This window comes from Siphateles boraxobius, unplaced genomic scaffold, assembly GCF_051911475.1.
Source record: "Siphateles boraxobius isolate OS27281-9 unplaced genomic scaffold, OSU_SipBor_1 22, whole genome shotgun sequence".
Classification (NCBI taxonomy): domain Eukaryota; kingdom Metazoa; phylum Chordata; class Actinopteri; order Cypriniformes; family Leuciscidae; genus Siphateles; species Siphateles boraxobius.
This window is the reverse complement of record NW_027508833.1, coordinates 5736838-5755621: the sequence shown is the minus strand read 5'-3', so window position 1 is coordinate 5755621 and position 18784 is coordinate 5736838. Positions and strand designations below refer to the sequence as shown.

Genomic DNA, 18784 nt, shown 5'->3' with positions numbered 1-18784 from the left:
TAGTTTAGTGAACTAGTGCACAAGAAGGGACAACTGAAGTGGTGCAAGTAAGCAAACACAGAGGGCTCTTATTTTTCTTCTCATCTTCATCTCACCTGTCTCATCATTTTTATCAAATCTGTCTGTGTTGAGTGACACTGGTGTGAAAATGGCAAGCAAGTGTTGATTTGTTTACGGTTAGTATATCCACAGTCCTAGCTTTTCTGGTTTCCTTGCTTGAATGATGAATAGAGTTTTTTTCCTAAATGAATAGAACTGAATTACTGTTTTCTTCCGCATAACACAAAAGAAGATATTTCAGTTTTATTCTCAGTGTTTTTTTGTCCATATAGTAGGGACCAGTATTGTTTTGGACAACATTGACTTTCATTATATAGACAAAAGGAGTCAACATTAATCAAAACATTATATTTTGAGTTCTGCAGAAGAAGAAGAAAAGGAATAAAGAACAACATGAAGGTGAGTGCACCCTTCACCCGTACCTCTCTGCACCCATTCAAACCTGGCACAATTGAGAAGCGTGAGGACCAACGGTATTTGGCATCAGTGAATAGGATTTGAGACATATGGGTGACGTGTTTCCATTGTCAACAATTTCTTTGTCTATTTCTCAAAGAAATATATTGCATGGCTTCTGAAACCTTGGAATATAGTGCAAAAGTCATGGAATCACTTTTATGCAGCTTCTGTTTCTTTCTTTAATTGATTTTTCTTTTTCTTTTTTTGGTTGGAGCTTGAGAGCCACTGCTATTACGACACATGTCTTGCATCCTTCTGGACAATTTGGTCATTGTGCAAACAAAATGGTTACACAGACGACTGGGCCATTATTCTAATGCCTGTAGCTTTTTATAGTTCTCCCAAAAGCTGCCAACAACTGGAGTCCATTCAGGCAGCATCGGATGCATGTTTGCAGTGGTAGGAAAAGGAAGCTCATTAGTGATGCTGGGATGTAATGAGTCCATTCTCAGTGGGTACTTATCAATCATTTCAGCAGGCTTCAGCTTCTGGCATGTTGTTCTACAATCATCTCTAAGAGCAGGTGGCATCTAATCTGGAACAAATCCTCTTCATCACTATATATATACTGTAATATGGTGCTAAAGACAAACCCTCTGGACAATGAGGAGGACTGGTGCATGGATGCTGAACAACTTGCAACTCTTGGCCAGGATCCCAATCCGAGATCTCAAACACACAATCTGTTCACCATCAGCAAAATAGCCAATACGACAGGATAATAGACAGGGCTTGACATTGATGTGTTTGCTCACCAGCCACTGTGACTAGGGGTTTTCCAAAGTTACTAGCCACTCAGCATTTTCACTGGCCATAATTTTGACATCGATACCATGGGGAAAAACGGCCATATAGATATTTTTAATATGATCTCATAATTTGGCACCAGGTATATTAGGCTGCTGTCACATTAAGACCTTAATCACGTTACGGACACATTATAATGTTCCACATTCATTTTACTTTCTTGATGGTTTATGTTCACTTAAAACATGACTGACTGTGTTTACATTCTGACATTATGTTGTGTCAATTTGACTGTTTAAGTGCAATAAGCAGTGAAAATGGACTCAATTTAGTAATGAGAGGCGGTTTTATGTGCGCACACTTTTGGTGTGACCACAATATCTGCGGGAATGAGTAAAATTATGTGCAATACATGCAATCCCACACCGAAATTCAAGCCCTGTAACACCAACAATATTCATCCGGTGGAAATTAAACGAGTGAGTGAGGGGAGACGATTTGTGTGTCAACTTGATGTCGGAGAGATGAGAGAGAGAGAAAGCGAAGCTGGTATCGTGTATTTATTCAACGGAAAATTAAGCTTTTCAGATATTTCCGTATCAATATGTATAGGAAAATCTATATTTTGACAACACTACATTGCTTTAGTTTATTATTTCAGATGCCTTTTTTTTTTTTTTTTAAAAGACTGCAATTGCAAAATGTATATATTATATATAAAATTCAGGTTTGGAAGGTGTTAATGTCAAGCCCTGATAATAGATACTTAGTTTTTCAAAGATTTCATAAAAGACTAATAGTGAGAATTCCTAATCAACAACTTGAATGGTGCAGTTAAAAGAGGAAGAGTGTCTGACCTTGCCCATGCCAGGGTTCTCCTTGGCTTTTGACCCTGCCCTGAGCAGACATGGTGGAGCAGGTGGAGGGGAAAACTGGAGGACAGCACTAAAGTTAGTAGGATAGATGGAGGGCTCCTGGGGGTATACCAGTGGCGTCTGCTGCTTCTTCCTTTTGGATGACAGATTCAGCTTCTGGGCAGCCCTGGGATAACAGACAAAAATATGTCATGGATTAGGAGCTTATAATATTGAATGGATTATCCATGAGAGAACGTTTTTTTGTATTTTTGTTTTACTTTTGTTCATTATTTTATTGTTTGAGAACAGACCATCATGCAATTCATGTCAGACCAATAACATTTGACCACCCATGTTCACAACACAACATCTATTCAGCAACTATATACTGTCCTGATGAACTCTGGCTGTATGTTGAGGTTATCCAATCATAACAGAGCTCATTTACATATAGAAATCTTAAAGATACAGTATCAAAACAGCCTGTTGAATTCTAACGGTTGAGCAAAGGTTGTTTATAAAAAAAAAATATTTTGGTGATTTGGTGCAAGAAAGAGACTATCAGAATGTATTGTAGATTCCAGCGATAAACAAATATATATATATATATATATATATATATATATATATATATATATATATATATATATATATATATATATATATATATATATATATATATATATTTGTTTATCACTGGAATCTACAATAAATTCTGATAGTCTCTTTCTTGCACCAAATCACCAAAATATTTTAAAGAATGAGGTATTTTTAGCATAAAAAAAGATTAAACAAAGCAGTCAGCCTAAATCTCTCAAATCCAATCACACTCCCAAAGGGGGTCCCTTTAAAATGAAGTCAAAACTATTTGTCACCACAGCGAAAAGTGATTTTCCAAGGAACCCTACATGTTTTCAGAAAATTAGTTTTCATTCAGACGGTAGAAATCATTTTGGTCTTTTCCTGATTGATTTAATGGTAGAGCTTGACATTTAAAACTCAATGCTATAAAATCAGACCTGAAAGGTCAAATGCCCCCTATCGCATTGCCAAAGTAAACACAGACCAGCTCCGTCTTTCTCCACAGGCAGCCTTCCTCCTCTTTATTTCACAACTAAATAGGCACACTGTGCACAGTAACCCTTGAAAAATTTCCTCTAAAACGTAAAACTGAAGTTAATGGGGTCTGCCCTGTAGTTAGCCTTAACATTAGCCATTTGCTAAGACTGGCTTTACAGTGACCCAGTTAAAGTGTGGAAATTAATCTGAATATCCATGTGAGATGTCACTAACGGACTCCACAAACAGTAGATAAAGTGGTAGTAATGTCTTTACCCAAGCAACAGCTACCTTCCCTACAAGGTATCGTAAGACTGAACTTGAATATTGTTCTGGTGATTGAATGTACCTATGAGTAAAAGTACGAAATGAGAGGAACAAATGAGTGTAAGTGGGGGAGAAGAGAAAAAACAAGACGTGAAGGAGAGAAAATAAAGGTGAAAAACCAAAGGCTATCAAGTGACGTTTGGGGGGCTTAGCTCACATTAAGTGGTACATTAAGGCTGTTCTCTTGGGCTGAAATGTAACAGTGGATGATTAACTAAAGGAAAGCTGTCCACAGCGGTCTTTAACCATAACCAGACATAATCACACTGAATGCAGCAATAATCAAAAGTGAAGTACAATGAAAATCACAATGCTAAGAGAGTAAACATTAAAGTAGCACATTAGAACTCAAATGTAATTGCTATGCCAATCTTAATTTGTAATGCCTTACACATATTTTGAATGTTATTAAAGAAGAGAATAACACATCAGATAACCAAGTAAGATGTGACTACATGATGACTAATGTGACCGTTAGGTGAATTACATGTAATTGCATGTTACATGTTGGTTAGAAAAGGTTTTGAAAAAAAACTTGTATGCCATTTTTAGGAAAAGTTTACATTTACTGACTGGGAGCAAAAGGTCATGTGGTGTAACCACCAAGTAATATGCAAGTTCCTTACATCTTGAATAATGTGACTACACATCTTAACCATTATTTTCACACAAAAATATACCATGAATTATTAGTTGCACCATTTGACATTTTACAAATTGAGCTGACTTGAACTATTATTTGGACAAATTATTTGATATATTTAAGACACCGTTTAAACTTCTTTTTTTTTCAAAATGTTTCTGCAGGTTGTTTGAACCAATTGACCTTTTTAGTCGCAAAAAAACAGAATATGTTTTATAAATTAGTAGATACTATTATCTATTAAATACACTAATTAAGACACAAGGCACATGATTAACTCAATGTTCAAAGGTTTCCCATAAAATTATGCACTTAATCTCAAATACTCCTACAATTCAAAAGTGATGAATTTAGAATTACGGAAATTATGGAATATTTGTGTGGTAGTAATGATTGTAAATACCAAGGGTTCACTCAAAGCAAGGAGAGTCTGCTTCCAGATTCCAGAAGAGATCAGATGTGCTCCTACAGTAGTCACATTCAAATCCAGACTCAAAACACATCTGTTTATCTGTGCATTTAATGAATGAGCACTGTGCCAGTGTTCGTCCGACTGTTTGCACTGTATTTTATTTCCTTTTTATTCTAAACTGTTTCTTATTTATTTTGATTATTTTAAATTCTTCTGTGTAAAGCACTTTGAATTACAATTGTGTATGAAATGTGCTATATAAATAAACTTGCCTTGCCTTGCCTTGCCTTATATCCCGTGATAAGATCAAATCAAATGAAAGTCAGGAAATGGGAAAGGCGAAAATAACACGAGGGAGACAGTGAAAGTCTTTTTTTTTGGGATGCAAGAGCCCTGATCATTAGTGTAGGCTCTCTTTAGACATGCATGTGTGTGTCCCAGTATTTCGCCCATTTCTACACCTTTTCTTTCTCTTCCCCTCTTTGCATCACTCCAGACCTCTAGAAGTGAAAACCCCTGCCTTCCCTTTTCTCTCCCTTCATTTCTCAACCCCACCCCTTTTTCTCTCACTCCGTCTGGCCCCCCGTATCAGCACAAGAGCGCACTCAGGGAACACACCGAGGACTGATGAAATAATTATAACATCCACAAGGAATACAGGAGCAGCCCCTCCCGAGGGAACTGACGCCCACAAGAGGAAGCAAGTGTGTGTGTGTGTGTGTGTGTGTGTGTGTGTGTGTGTGTGTGTGTGTGTGTGTGTGTGTGTGTGTGCGTGCGTGCGTGCGTGCGTGCGTGCGTGCGTGCGTGTGTGTGTGTGTGCGTGCGTGTGTGTGTGTGTGTACACACAGAGAGAGAGAGAGAGAGAGAGAGAGAGAGAGAGAGAGAGAGAGAGAGAGAGAGAGAGAGAGAGAGAGAGAGAGAATCAGACACAGCAAGAGTTTTTGTGTATGTGATGTTACATACAATGCTTTTCTTACGGAATTATCTACAAAAAAAAGCTATAAATATATGAAATAAGAGAATATTCAATTGAATCGCTTATGATAAAATAAGAAATATAATCAAATCTAAACTAAAAAAGTTATTTAACTTTAAGCTTAGAAAGAAGAAAGTCTATATTGATAATCGTTTTGACCAAAACAATAACTGAAAAAAATAAAAATAAAAAATAAAATAAAATAATAATAATAATAATAATAATAATAATAATAATAATAATAATAATAATTAAAAAAATAGTAAAAAAATAATCTAAAATAAAAAAAATAGGCTAGCAATTTATAAATAAATAATTAATAAAAACATATTTACCTTGATTCAGGTAATGCTCAAGTATTTTTTATTGGAAAACCTTCTTCTTCTTTTTTTTTGGGGGGGGGGATGGGCATAATGTTATTCTATATTAAATTTTTGGGTAAATATTTTAACATTTAGGTGGCACAAATGCAACCAATAAGTTGGAAAGGTTTAAGATTAATTGCTTGTACAGTCATAAAGCACTCCATGAAACTAAAATAAAAGCACGCTCAGCACGCACACCTGTACACTAATGCTGAAATGAATTGCTTGTTGAAGCACACAATCTCTCTCTCTCTCTCTCTCTCTCTCTCTCTCTCTCTCTCTCTCTCTCTCTCTCTCTCTCTCTCTCTCTCTCTCTCTCTCTTTCATTCTCTCCATCTCCTTCGAGAAAAAAAAATAACCCAGCCACAGTTCATGAATGGAGAGCAGCTATAAAGCACACGTCCATGTGCTTGCACTTTCTACTTGTCCACCTGCTCAGACTCACTGCAACACGCAATGCTTAGCAAACATGCTTTGACATGTTCCACATTTAAAGAGCAATCCATATCTCAAGTATGTATAAACAATCAGACAGCAGCCTTTGTAGAGTTTGGCAGGTGAGCTCAGGGGACGGAGCGAGAATTCCTGGCGTTAAGACGGGTGTGTTGCAACTGACATCTATGGGTCAAAACCCACTACACACACGAAACACACAGAGAAAAAAAGCTTTAAAAGTACTCACACTTCTTTCCAATCCATCATCTAATGTATTCACAACTCATTGCCAGAACGACGCAGGCGGGAAGCAAGAAAACAGTACTGTTTGTGTGTCCATTCCCACATTTTTCCATCAAAAAGGAGCAATTAAAAAACAAACTATTCATAAAGTCATTGCAAGTTGTTGTCCGTCGTTCACTGCCCATTCTCAATGCACAAACATCAGCAAATAAGACATAACATTATCTCCAGAACTTTTCTTCTTGACGTCTGTCATTTAATTCCTCTTTACACCATCCAGCGAGCACTAAACACTACTAGTACTTCTCTCTGTCCTATTCTCCCCAGAACACTCTGTGTCAGTTAGTCCACCTCTTGTGTCAGGCATCCTGGTTCTTTTAGTCATCGATCCCTGTGTTTCTCCTTCTGGCAGAGGAGAGGATTCGCATCTTGCTGCCGGAGGAGTGCGGGCAGCTGCACTGCACTCAAACACACGCGCACGATTCCTCCCTCTCTCTTTCTTTCCACAGTCCAGCCCCCTTTCACTCCCCACGGCCAGAAAAGGAATAAGAGCTTTGCGAACGCTCGCTCTCTCACTCACTCACTCACTCACCCTCACACACACACACACACACACACACACACACACACACACACACACACACACACACACACACACACACACACACACACATGCCCCTTGCTGCATAAATTCTTCATATGTGAAGGGGTCTCTTTTTTATTCTACCCCAGACTTCAAACAGATTTGCTTAGTATGTGCTGCATGTCTGTGTGTGTGTGTGTGTTTATCTGCTTTAGGTGTTTTGTATGTGTGGAGGATAATGATTGTGTGTTGTGTTATGTGTGTGATTTAAATAAATAATAAATCAAATTTTTTGTTACATTTATTATTAGCTTTAAGGAAATTCAGATTTTTTTTTATTGGAAATTTTTTTTTGACAGTGCATAATGTGTGTGTATCTGCCTTAGGTTTTTCAAATGTGTGTGGAGGGGAATGTTTATTGTTTTATGTGTGTGGTTAAAAAAATGATCCAGTAATCTAAAGTAAAATGTTGTTAGTTGGTTTCCAGGGTGTTCTGGGCACTACAATATTAATTGAACAATGTCAAGTGTATGTTAAGTCCCCCCCCCACACACACACACTCATTTTATTGTGTGCTAGTCACAGAAGAGTTTTATTGTGTGCTAGTTTGCTTAGAACAGTAATAGCACACTTCCCTTTAGCAAGCCACACAATCTGAGGTACATTCACGCCTGTACCACAAACACAATGGGAGGAGTTGCACGCCGAAGGTTAATACTGAGCATTAGGTGTTTGTTCAAATTAGCCTTAGCGAGCGCCGCTAACAAAAGCAGAATACAGGGCGAGAGGAAGTGTGTTTGTCTACGTCCTGCACCTGTGTTTCAGTGTGTGCTAAAAATCTCATTAAGTGTTTGCATTGTGACAAACATAATTGCTCTGACGGGTGGGATGAAGCTATTAATTATCATGAACGTGAACTAAGCGCACAGCATATGCTAGGTGTGGCGTAGGCGAGCTTAGTGTGTTTAGGTGTAGAGGGGAAAAGAATTAAACATCTATGGGCGACCACCACATTAAAATCATATTCCAGACACATACCGTGCTTGGAGATGCCCTTGGCCTGTGGGTAAGGGCAAGATGGGGGGAAAGCAGCAGCTGTAACAAGTCTAAGCTCTTTATGTGAGAGAGATCTATTCCCTAAACTATTAATTTGAGCTGAGGAGCAGGAGTGAGACAGAGAGAGAGAGAAAAGGAGAGACAATGTTTGAAAGAGACTCATTTTCCGCCGGTCTGTAGCACGGCTCGCACACCACCCCCTAACACACAGCCCTACATATCTACAGCGAACTCAGACTCCCACTGCCGCCCACTGCTAGCCAAGAGACGGGTACAATCAAAGCTCCCATGGTGCACAGAATAGATGACTGGAATTATGTACTCTTAGGACGCTTTAAAATGATTGCTGGAAAGATGTTCTTTGGCTTAAAAAAAAAAAACAGTGTTGAAGAGAGCAACCGACAAAATTCACTAATTTATATATATATATATATATATATATACACACTCGAGATGCACCGATACTAAATTTATCCGCAGATACCGTTAGCCGATTATTCAGAATGATATCCGCCGATACCGTTAGCCGATTATTTAGAATGATATCAGCCGATAGTTTGATTTTCTCAAGGGAAAATCTCCCAAATAATACTTGAAACTATAAAGGGAACATTTGGTACGTTACTGTAATATTAGAGGTTAAAATGAACAACAGAGCTATTATATTTAACTGCTATTTATTTTCAGATATAATGAATACACTCAACTAACAACTGAAATGCTTGTATACAACTCAAACATACATATATAATTAACAGTAAACAGTAATGTTTTTTTATAGCTAACTAACATACTGTGAACATTGGATAACTTTCCTGAGGTAAATGCAACATTAAAGCCGTTTAATTGACAACTTTGAAACACTGAGTGAGCGATTACATGAGACAGGATTCATTTCTGTAGATTGTACTGTATCTTTCAACATGAAAGATGTTCAAGCATGTTTTTTCAAGCTATAACTTGTATTAAAGTGGAAGAAAAGACTCGCGAAAGAATTTTGTGATAAAATGGACAGAATTGGAAATATGAGAATGTTTCTTATCAGAAGTAACAAAGCACAAAGCTCTTTGCGATTATTGGATGGGAGGCACGCAGCAAATAATTTGGTGTAGGGAAAAACCGCGGACCTTCAACTGATTCATAGGGTCAAAAGCATGCATCATACTATATTTTTGATCTTTGATCACATGTACTCCTTATTTTTATTTCTGACGGTGTTGAGTGCTATTTTCTGAATATTAAAAAAACATTTGAAAGTAATTCCATGGTGCATGACGTATTGTCCCAATACTCAAGAATCAGTGAAAGGCAAGATAAATCGGGTTCTCCGATGTTCCTCTACAAATAGCATGCAAATGGCTAAAATAAATGGGTTATATGGTTGTCAAGCAACATAAAAGGTGCTTTGAGCTTTTGTTGAAATCAGAATGGATTTGAGTGTGTGTGGACGTAGGGATGGCTGAGGCAGGGGATTTTGAGCGTGTGTGGATGTGTGAACCAATGCACGTATCATGTCTGGCTTGCTCTGTTGTGAGAGCCAAAGCATTTGGCTGTTTGTCAATAATCTTTGCAGGCTGTCTGCCTTTCAGCTTTTGTCAAATTAGAAAGAGGAATTCCTCAAGCTGACCGAGTCATTAGCCTCGAGAGCCATTAGCTTGTTTGTAGGGATTTCAGTCTGTCTCTCTCTTCGTCCAGATAGCCTTTGTAGCTAATTGGCATGTTGGCCCTATTTACCATCCCTGACATTTTCTTTTATAGTAACAAGGCCTTTTTTCTTTCTCTTGACAAAGGATAACAAAGCTCCGGATGGTATGGATCACCATGAATGATATCAGACTACATTACCAACGTTTCCATACCGATATCTCCAACTATCATTCATCACTGTAAGATCAGCAGGTTGTTTACAGCAAACACATGTGCTTTTGATTTTTGTACAGCTTCTATGAGTTATCAAACAAACAAAAAAACTACTCTTGGATCAATTAAGACGATGCTTTTAATACCTATCATATGGTATTTGTGCTTTAGAAATAATCGAATAGTATTCCATAAACTCCAATAATCATTGAGAAACGATTCTCATACAAAAAAAAACAAAAAATAATATCCAGTAGAACAGGTTATATTCAGACAATGTTCTTCTCTTTTATCAATGAAGGTGCATTAACCCATTAATCACTTACTGAAGCATGTGCCAATCAAAGCTTCACCATTTACCTCTTCCTGTGATTAAGATATTATGACATCACTTCATGGGCATCGAAAGATGATGTCATCCTCTTTTACCCACAGACACTGGCCTGAAACAAAATTTAGTAGTCAGGTCAACAGGCTGAGAGTAGAAACCCATGTGTCACAGAGAGAGCTTTCAGCGTACAACAAGATTCATCTAGCTATTGCAACAGTTTACATTACAGTAAAAGAGTGTATATGTGTATGTTGAGTTTAGTTAGGCCCTTAAAAATAATATTTTTTTCTCATTTAAAAGCCCAAACAAATCTGACTTTTGTTCTTGCAAAACGGAAATGTTTAGCAGGATGTTCAGGATGCTCTTTTCCGTACAATGAAAGTGATTGGTGTCCACGGCTGTCTCTGGACCCTAACCACTTCCATGGCATGGTAAAAAGCAGCAAGGACATTCTCTTAAACATATCCATTTGTGTTTCACAGAAGAAAGCGAGTCATAAGAGTTTTAGTCTCGTCTAGCCAGACCTTCAGACTAACAGCAGAAGATATGGACTCCATCGCAGGTATCATTGGCCAAGGACTATCCAAGAGGACATTTAACGCAACAAATCACAGTTCGTTTTGTCCCGCGTCATGTTTAGGGGACTGAAAATGTGAAGTTGGAGTCCCTACAATAACAAACCGGCTTCTAATAAATTAATTATAAATCTAATAAATTATAAATTCAAGAACGTTGTACAAGTTTACTGAAACACTGGAGCCTCAAATTTCTACATACTTTAGGAAATCCAGCGTTTAGTTGATCCTGGTATGCTCTCATTGTCACAGTTGTAAACATAATGGCTTTCTTCTTCCATGAGGGGGTTTTCGGCTTTGTTTACAGGCAGACTGTTAAAGAACGTGACACACACATCTCCCGGACAATCCTGTAGAATTCAACCAACCAGATGACAACTTTGAAAAAAAAGTGTTTCCAGTTAGGTGTTCCATGTCCATCAGGCGTTCAGCCAACAGTCCATGGCTGAGACTATAAGAGTTTGGAACAATGAGAGAATGTTCATTTTTGGGTGAACTCTCCCCACAGTCTGTCATACTTTCCTCAATATTCACCTAATATTTAATACCGTTTAAAAGTTTCTCCAAGCCATAATAAGAACCATAGATGCAACATAAGACATGTGAACAGGATTTCTTTAAATAACCACAGACATATGGAGTTGGTTATACAAGTAACCTGGAGTCTTAAGTTTCTTTCCCACGGAAGTAAGAAACGGTGTTGTGACAGAAGCAAATCCAGGAAGAGTATGTGAGAAAGTTTTGTGTAGGTCCACAGCTGCACATTGCCTGAAATTATCAATCATTTGTATATTTTCTGCAGAATACTCTCGTACATTATGCTTTAGTACTAAAGAGGGTCAAATCACAAGTACAAAGCAAAAATCTCTGTCTGCAGAAGACATGCACAAAAGTAAGATAAGAATATTGTAAATCTCATTCATTGGAGATTAGATGGACGGGATGGTATGGATATTCTTTTTTATGAGCAGTAGGAGGGGGGCTCTCAACCTCCATTACTAAACACTTCCTTGGAGCACTTATGACCTGAGGCTTCAGTCACCCGGTAACATTATCTCTCATTAAATCAGAGTGTACATGAGAGCATGCTGTGTGATATCTGTAAAATTGGAGCATTATGTCAATACAGAAATCACCACAGGGCAGCTTTGACTGTTCATTGAGCTACTACTTTAAAATATAGCCTAATCATAATGCAGTGTAGCTCATAATTGTAATAAGTCACTGAGATGTGTAAAGTGATGGGCTACTGTGTTATGCAGTGTAAATGACATCAAATGCAATCTAGAGTTACTTAGTCCTTAGCCTTGTGGTATATATATATGCTATAAAAACTGGCCTGGTCACGGTCATTAAAAACATTTAGAGTTCAGGCTGATTGGGACACTTTTTCCAAATCAGCTAAATGGCAAAAAAGTGCCCTGTTAAAAATTATAAAACTATAGAAATTATTTTTACAACATGCCAAAAATGTAGTCCATAGATATTAATTTGTAAATAAAACAAAAAATCCCAGAATATCAATGTTTCCAACATATGAACAATCCGCCAAGATTAAAAGAAATTGATCCACACAACACTAAAAGATTCAAAGAGGCATACAAGTGAAGAGAGAGATAGTGTGTGAAATCAAGAAAAAAGTAGGGACAAAGGACAATGTGGAAGGAGAATAAAAAGCATAAAATTGCATCAAATGTGTTGAGAGCAAGAGAGAGACTTATATGGAGAGACAGAAGGATAGAGGAAGGGAGGGGAGGTTGAGTATGAGACACAGAGGTGAAAAACCAGAGAGCCAAAAATCAGAAAATGAGATGGAAATTAAAAAAGAAACAGGGTGAGGACCTCCCGAGAGTGAAGAGCGACAGAACACATCCAGAAAGTGAGTGTGAGAGAGAGAGAGAGAGAGAGAGAGAGAGAGAGAGAGAGAGAGAGAGAGAGAGAGAGAGAGAGAGAGAGAGAGAGAGAGAGTCATCTCAAAGGTAGATAGCTCAAGTGCTCGAGTGATCAGTCTGGTCTTTGTGTTTTGGCTGGGAGCCAGTCAGCGGCTGTCTGAACGGAGGTAAATCATTTTTGAGCCCGAGAGTAGCACAATGAAAAATGATCGCTCAAGTCTGGCCGGGCTCAGCTAGGGATTGTCTCGTTCTCTCAGCGGGCCATGGGTGGAAATCCCCAGCCAGACCCAAATAAATGAAGCAGGCTGAAAACGTTCTAATTAGAAAGAAAAAGGACAAGAAAATCCCCAGGAATTACTGATTTGGGAAAAGCGATGTTTCTTTAGACTGTATGTTTATATTTGTATGTTAATCAATTGCTCTATTTTATGCAAAGTAATTGAATTAACCCTTGCATTGTGAGAATTTTAAAGTGCAAAATTCTACACCAACTAGCTGGCTGACTTGTTCAATTTTCCTTAAAAGCATTTAAGCAAATAGTTGCAAGTAGTTTGAAAGCTCTGCCCACTCTGGGCTTTTCTCAAAATAAACTTCATGAGGTCCATTAGGGGATGCTTTTTAGCAGCATTGAGGGAGTTCTCATGCACGCTGGTAATTGCAAACCTCTTTCCCTAAACCAACCTAAGCTGGTTTGCTCATCTACATTGGTCTACCAGCCTGGTCAGGCTACTTTGTCGGCTGGTTTCAGAGAGGTTTTGGGCACTTTTCAGCTGGTCAGGTCATGAGACCAACTGGCCACACAGTTAAACATCAGCTTGGTCAATCTGGTAAGATTCAACTCGATTTAACAGGCAGACCAAACTCTGGTCAAATTAAAAATGTTGTTTTTTTCCCCCAAGAAGTTCATACATATGCAGACCTTAGTACCAATCCCAATTTAACCCACCTGTCTGTAGGCTTGTTAGCTTGTTTGTGTGTGTTTGGTTAGGGTTAAGTCGAGAGTATACTTCCCGTGTCTGTCCAGATTACAGACAATTTTCACCATTAGCACAGCTCACTAATGTCCACGCACAGCTCTATATTTGTGTTTGTGTGGACTTGTGTGCTCAACTGTGCACAATCAGAAGTATTTCACATTACATTAAGCAAAATTAAGCGTTAGCTTTTGGTCAAAAGCAATGTCCTAATGTTTAACGTGTAGCCTACTCTACAAGACTAGACTGTCATCCAATATGCTCAATTAGCAAACATGTTCTTTTTATTAAGTGTTTACTGTAGGTTTACAGCCTATTGTGCATTCACTAGCATGCTTGGCTAGCAGATAGGTGCTAACACTACAGTTCCTGCTTCCTGTGCTACTTTTGTGGCTCATAAAACAGTAAAATAAAAATCAAAGTACCACCAAACATGTCCACAAAGTCGAGCCTATCACCTCCATTAATACCAACAGCAAAGAAAAGAGAGCACGATTCTGTTTACAGTGCATGAAAAAAGGCCGCTAGAGCATTTTGAAGAGGGGCGGGCGAGTGAACGAGAGAAGCATTGTTGTCTTTTTGCTGTTCCTAAATTACCCCCTCAATAGCATCCCTGAACAGACAGGATATGTAGCTAATCCAGGCTTGGCTTGTTGTGACTTAGCCACGGTGGGGAGGCTGAACAGAAGCCATAAACGTGGCCAGTTTTTTTATTTATTTATTTATTTATTTATTTATTTTATTTAATGAGTTGCAGCATTCAATCCCAAGCCCCTAGAGGAAGCCACAAATTGAAGATAGTAATGGGGTTGTCATTTTTTTGAAGATATTCTCTTTTTATTCATGCGAGGTGTAGCCTGGTTGGTCTTCTGGAGTTTGTTTAAAAGCACAGCAAGCTAACGTTTAAGGAAGATCAATTCCATTTTAGCAGAAAACTGACAGATAACCAAGACTCTCGCGTCTCGCTCGCTCGCTCCCTGTTTACAAAGATAACCATCTACTTTCATCTCATCCATGATACATCTCTCTATCTCTTCCCTTTGCACCATCGGGATTTGTTCTACAGGTAGACAACCCGCAGCATCAGGTTTCACTAAAAGGGTGTTGAGGAAAAGGAATTTAATTACAGGACAAGTGCGTGGAATGGGATAATCCTGCCTACACACGCTACAAAAAGCATAACCCAAATAAGGAAGGAGTCGGTGAAACTAGCTGACAACGCAAGGTCCGATCAGACACTTGACCAGACGTGCTCTTGACCAGGACCTTGAACTCTGCTTGCGTGATTAAGATGTTTCAGCCATTTCAGACGTAAAACTAATTGCTTATAACTGACTTTTACAAATTACAGTCACTTTGCCCACTAGGTACAAACGGAAGCTTTGCAATGTCGGGTGGCCGAGTCAACAAGAGCATCCTACCGCTCCACTTTGCCTTAGCTCTCATTAATCACTGTCTGGCAGGGAGGACACCTAACGCTTATTTATTTGCAGTCTTTTACTCTGAGGCTATTACAACAAACAACCCCAGTGGCTGATGGGAATATCTGTGCATGATTAATCAGAGACAGCCTGGAACATCAGGGTTTAGAAATGAAGAGGGGAAAGAGAAAAAGAAAGAAGTGACCATGGAAGGTTAAAGGATAGGGAAAAAAACCAGATGTTCAGGAAACAGGGGTGCGGAACGAAGGTTGTCTTTTGATATATACAATACAATATATGAGAGGAAAAAAAACTATGGTCATATTATTACGTGTGTGATGTTGTTGCAGCCATCTCCTAGTGCACTCAATTTATATGAATTATGGTGTTTTGCAATGTGGGTATTTTTTGATGATAATTAAATTTCAGCATGCAAAGAATGCACATTATTTTAAATGTCCCATCTGTGTTTGATTTATAAATAATTAAACCATAAAGTGTGTCTATTATATGGGACTTTTTGTGTGCACTGCAGCAACACAGATTTTGATCAGTTTCTAGACCTCACACAGAAGATAAAGAAACAGTTATGAATGTCAAACTGAAAAGATGCATTAACAATGTAAAAAAGAAAAAGAAAAAAAATTGCATATGCAAAGCATAACTTTGCCAACCCTAGTAAAATAAATATTTGGGTAAAGACAGGAGGCAGTGTCTCCAAGGGACATGAACATCCATCTATGCCATTTACATAATACATACCATTCAAAAATGCAATAAATATGTCAATAGTCTATATTGACTAATGATCATGTTGTCATAGACAGAAAGACGGATACTTCCCTAACCATACAGGATGAGAACCATACAGCTGCCGGGTTTATAAGACTAATAACATCATTCAATTGACTTCATATTCACCAATGTATGAGAAGATTATTACATTCAGTGGTGACCTTCACACTGCAATATAATCATTACCATTGCAATGTGCATAGATGCGCTCTTAAACGGCAAGAATGCTATCAATCCATACCATGTGATGCATTATCGCAGCTTATAGCCTTGCAACAGAAAAAATCCAAGAAACTTGCAATTAAGAAACCCATAGGTTACAGCAATAACCCAAAGTATGTTCATTAATAACAGGCCCTACACATAAGCTTTTATGAGTGCCCTCTCGTGCTACTGCAGGAATTCAGGTTGTTGGTTCTAGCAACTTACTACTGAAATAGAGAGAGATAGCGCTAATGGGATTCTCAGCTCTCTGCTAAAGGCTCTCACACATGCTGGGTCATGAACTGATTACAGGCTGTAATCCACTCCATTTCAGACAATCTGCATGCAGAGTGGCTTTCAACAAATAAAAACAGCAGATCAACTCCCTCTCTGTCTCTCATTTCCACTCCACCCCCCTCTTTACCACAAACCTTCACTGCCTTAATGTGCTGTGAAAACAATTTTACGTCCTTAAAAATAAACATTAATACTCAGTGAACTAAAATGGATAAACTTTAGCCTACTGAGATTAGTTTCACAGACCACTGCCTGAACATTTCCATGGGCTAGGAACAGCAAGTCAATGTATGTCTAACATGTAATGAACAATTTTGTTACCTATGATGCTGAGCTAACACAAAAAAAGCTAAGATTCAACTCGATTCAATAGGCGGACAAAACTTTTCCTGAAATGCTAGGAAAAATGCTAGGGGAAAGTAAAAAAAAAAAAATGCAATGAGAAAACAATGTTGCATTCTTTGATATTCAATTAACCAAAATGAAGAAAAAAAATCAACACACTGGTCCCGTCCTATTAGTGGAAGTATCATTAACAATTTGGTCCACCCGTTGAATCCAGTGCAGGCTAAGCTAACATGTTGTGAGCTAACACGGTTAGCTTACAAAGACATAAGCTAAGATTCAGCTTTATTCAGCAGGTAAACCAAATTGTTCCTAGAAAGCTAACTATCATGGGGCAGCAAAAAATCATTAGCAAATATCCTGGTAGCAAAACCAAGCACCAACAAGTAAAGATGGCAAATTTCAATTTCCTGCCCCAGCTGGGCAAACGCTATAGAGATTCAAAGTAATGCTAACATATTCTGCAAGTATTATAGACATCCTTGAGGCGACATCTGTAGAGAGATTCAGGCTATAGCATCTCCTCCTTTGACAATAAAAGTTTTCTTTATGGAATCAGTAGAATGTGTATAATCAGTAGTGTGTGTTTGTAATGACAAGCAACAGGGATCTCATTAAGTAGTCTAGAATTTTGCTTGAGTTGCGGTAAAACATGCTACATGAATAAGTATGAACTGTGCACTTGGGTGGTATTGGGCTGGGAAATCAGGGGAAGGTTGAACACTAATTAGACATAACTCTGTTTTCATTTTTTTTCTTTTTTCTGCTCAGGCTCAAAGCTTAACCGGGTGGATTGTGGTGGGATTGTGAGCTGCTGCTTTTGTTCTCTCCAGCCACAACAGAGGATATTCGGGCTGGATGACCTCATGGGAATTTTCAACTTCAACCACATATGCTGTCTGAAAAGACAATAGGTAATAAACCTTTAAATGTATATTCCACTCGGTCTGGTAACACAATTAATAACCTCAGTTGATCTGATCTGTATTCCACAAATCCGGGCAAACCGGAGACCTCTTTAGAAGAGCCGGCGCTTCCCTCTTCTTTCTTATTTACTGTTTTCCCTTGTGAAATGGCTTTCAATTGTTATTTAGGGTTTGTTTTAATCAGCATTCTCGAGAAGTGCAAGCTTTGAGATGACTAATAAGGAGGCAACGGTGACTTGTCTATCATGCTTACTGTGCGAAGTACAGTGCTAAAGCAATTAAGAATCAATCCTTGTTACGCCGCCACACCGTGGGAAGCCTGAAAGCAGCTACTATATATATATATATATATATATATATATATATATATATATATATATATATATATATATAGCTATATGCAGAGTGCTAGTATGTAATTCCAGCCACCAAGTATGTATTTTCAAATAATATGCAAGAGATTAACTAGAATCCCAGTTCAAAAAACACTTTCAAAGAACCCGAAGTGCCTGCAAACAACCTCACTTTGGCATATAAAGACCCCTAGGCCATAAGGCACTTGGAATTTGACTGATTCAACAACATTTATTTCCATAGTGTTGCAGCAAACATCAGCTCTCCTACAGGCCCACATCTATTGAGTCCATAGACATGGATCAGCAGATCCATTCTGTCTGGGGGACTCGCTGATGCCTGCTTCTCTTACTGTGGTGACTGTATGCGAGTGGGATTGCTTGGCTTCCTGACACAGCAGTTTTCATGCTTTTCCCTGAGCTGTCACAGACCCCCACTGTATGCATGAAAACCACCAACTGTTTGCTGCTTACGTCCTTGTTTATTCAGGAAAAAGGTTTAGGTGGGTGCTATACTACGACCCCTTTACATAATTGTCCCCAAAACCGGTATTTGTTGTCATGTTCTGTATCATCTGTTCAGCCCTGC

At 38.4% G+C, this 18784-nt stretch overlaps 1 protein-coding gene across 3 annotated transcripts in view; it reads right to left on the bottom strand.

Moving 5' to 3' along the window:
- Positions 1-18784, bottom strand: part of kif26ab (kinesin family member 26Ab) — a 116027-nt gene that overhangs the window by 20670 nt on the left and 76573 nt on the right. For 2 of the 3 annotated variants that reach the window (XM_077238507.1, XM_077238508.1), the window contains one exon: positions 2124-2307. In XM_077238507.1, coding sequence (XP_077094622.1) covers positions 2124-2307 — 184 coding nt within the window. Of the gene's footprint in view, positions 1-2123; positions 2308-6587; positions 7186-18784 lie in introns of those variants that run through there. The other variant, XM_077238509.1, reaches the window with a different exon arrangement.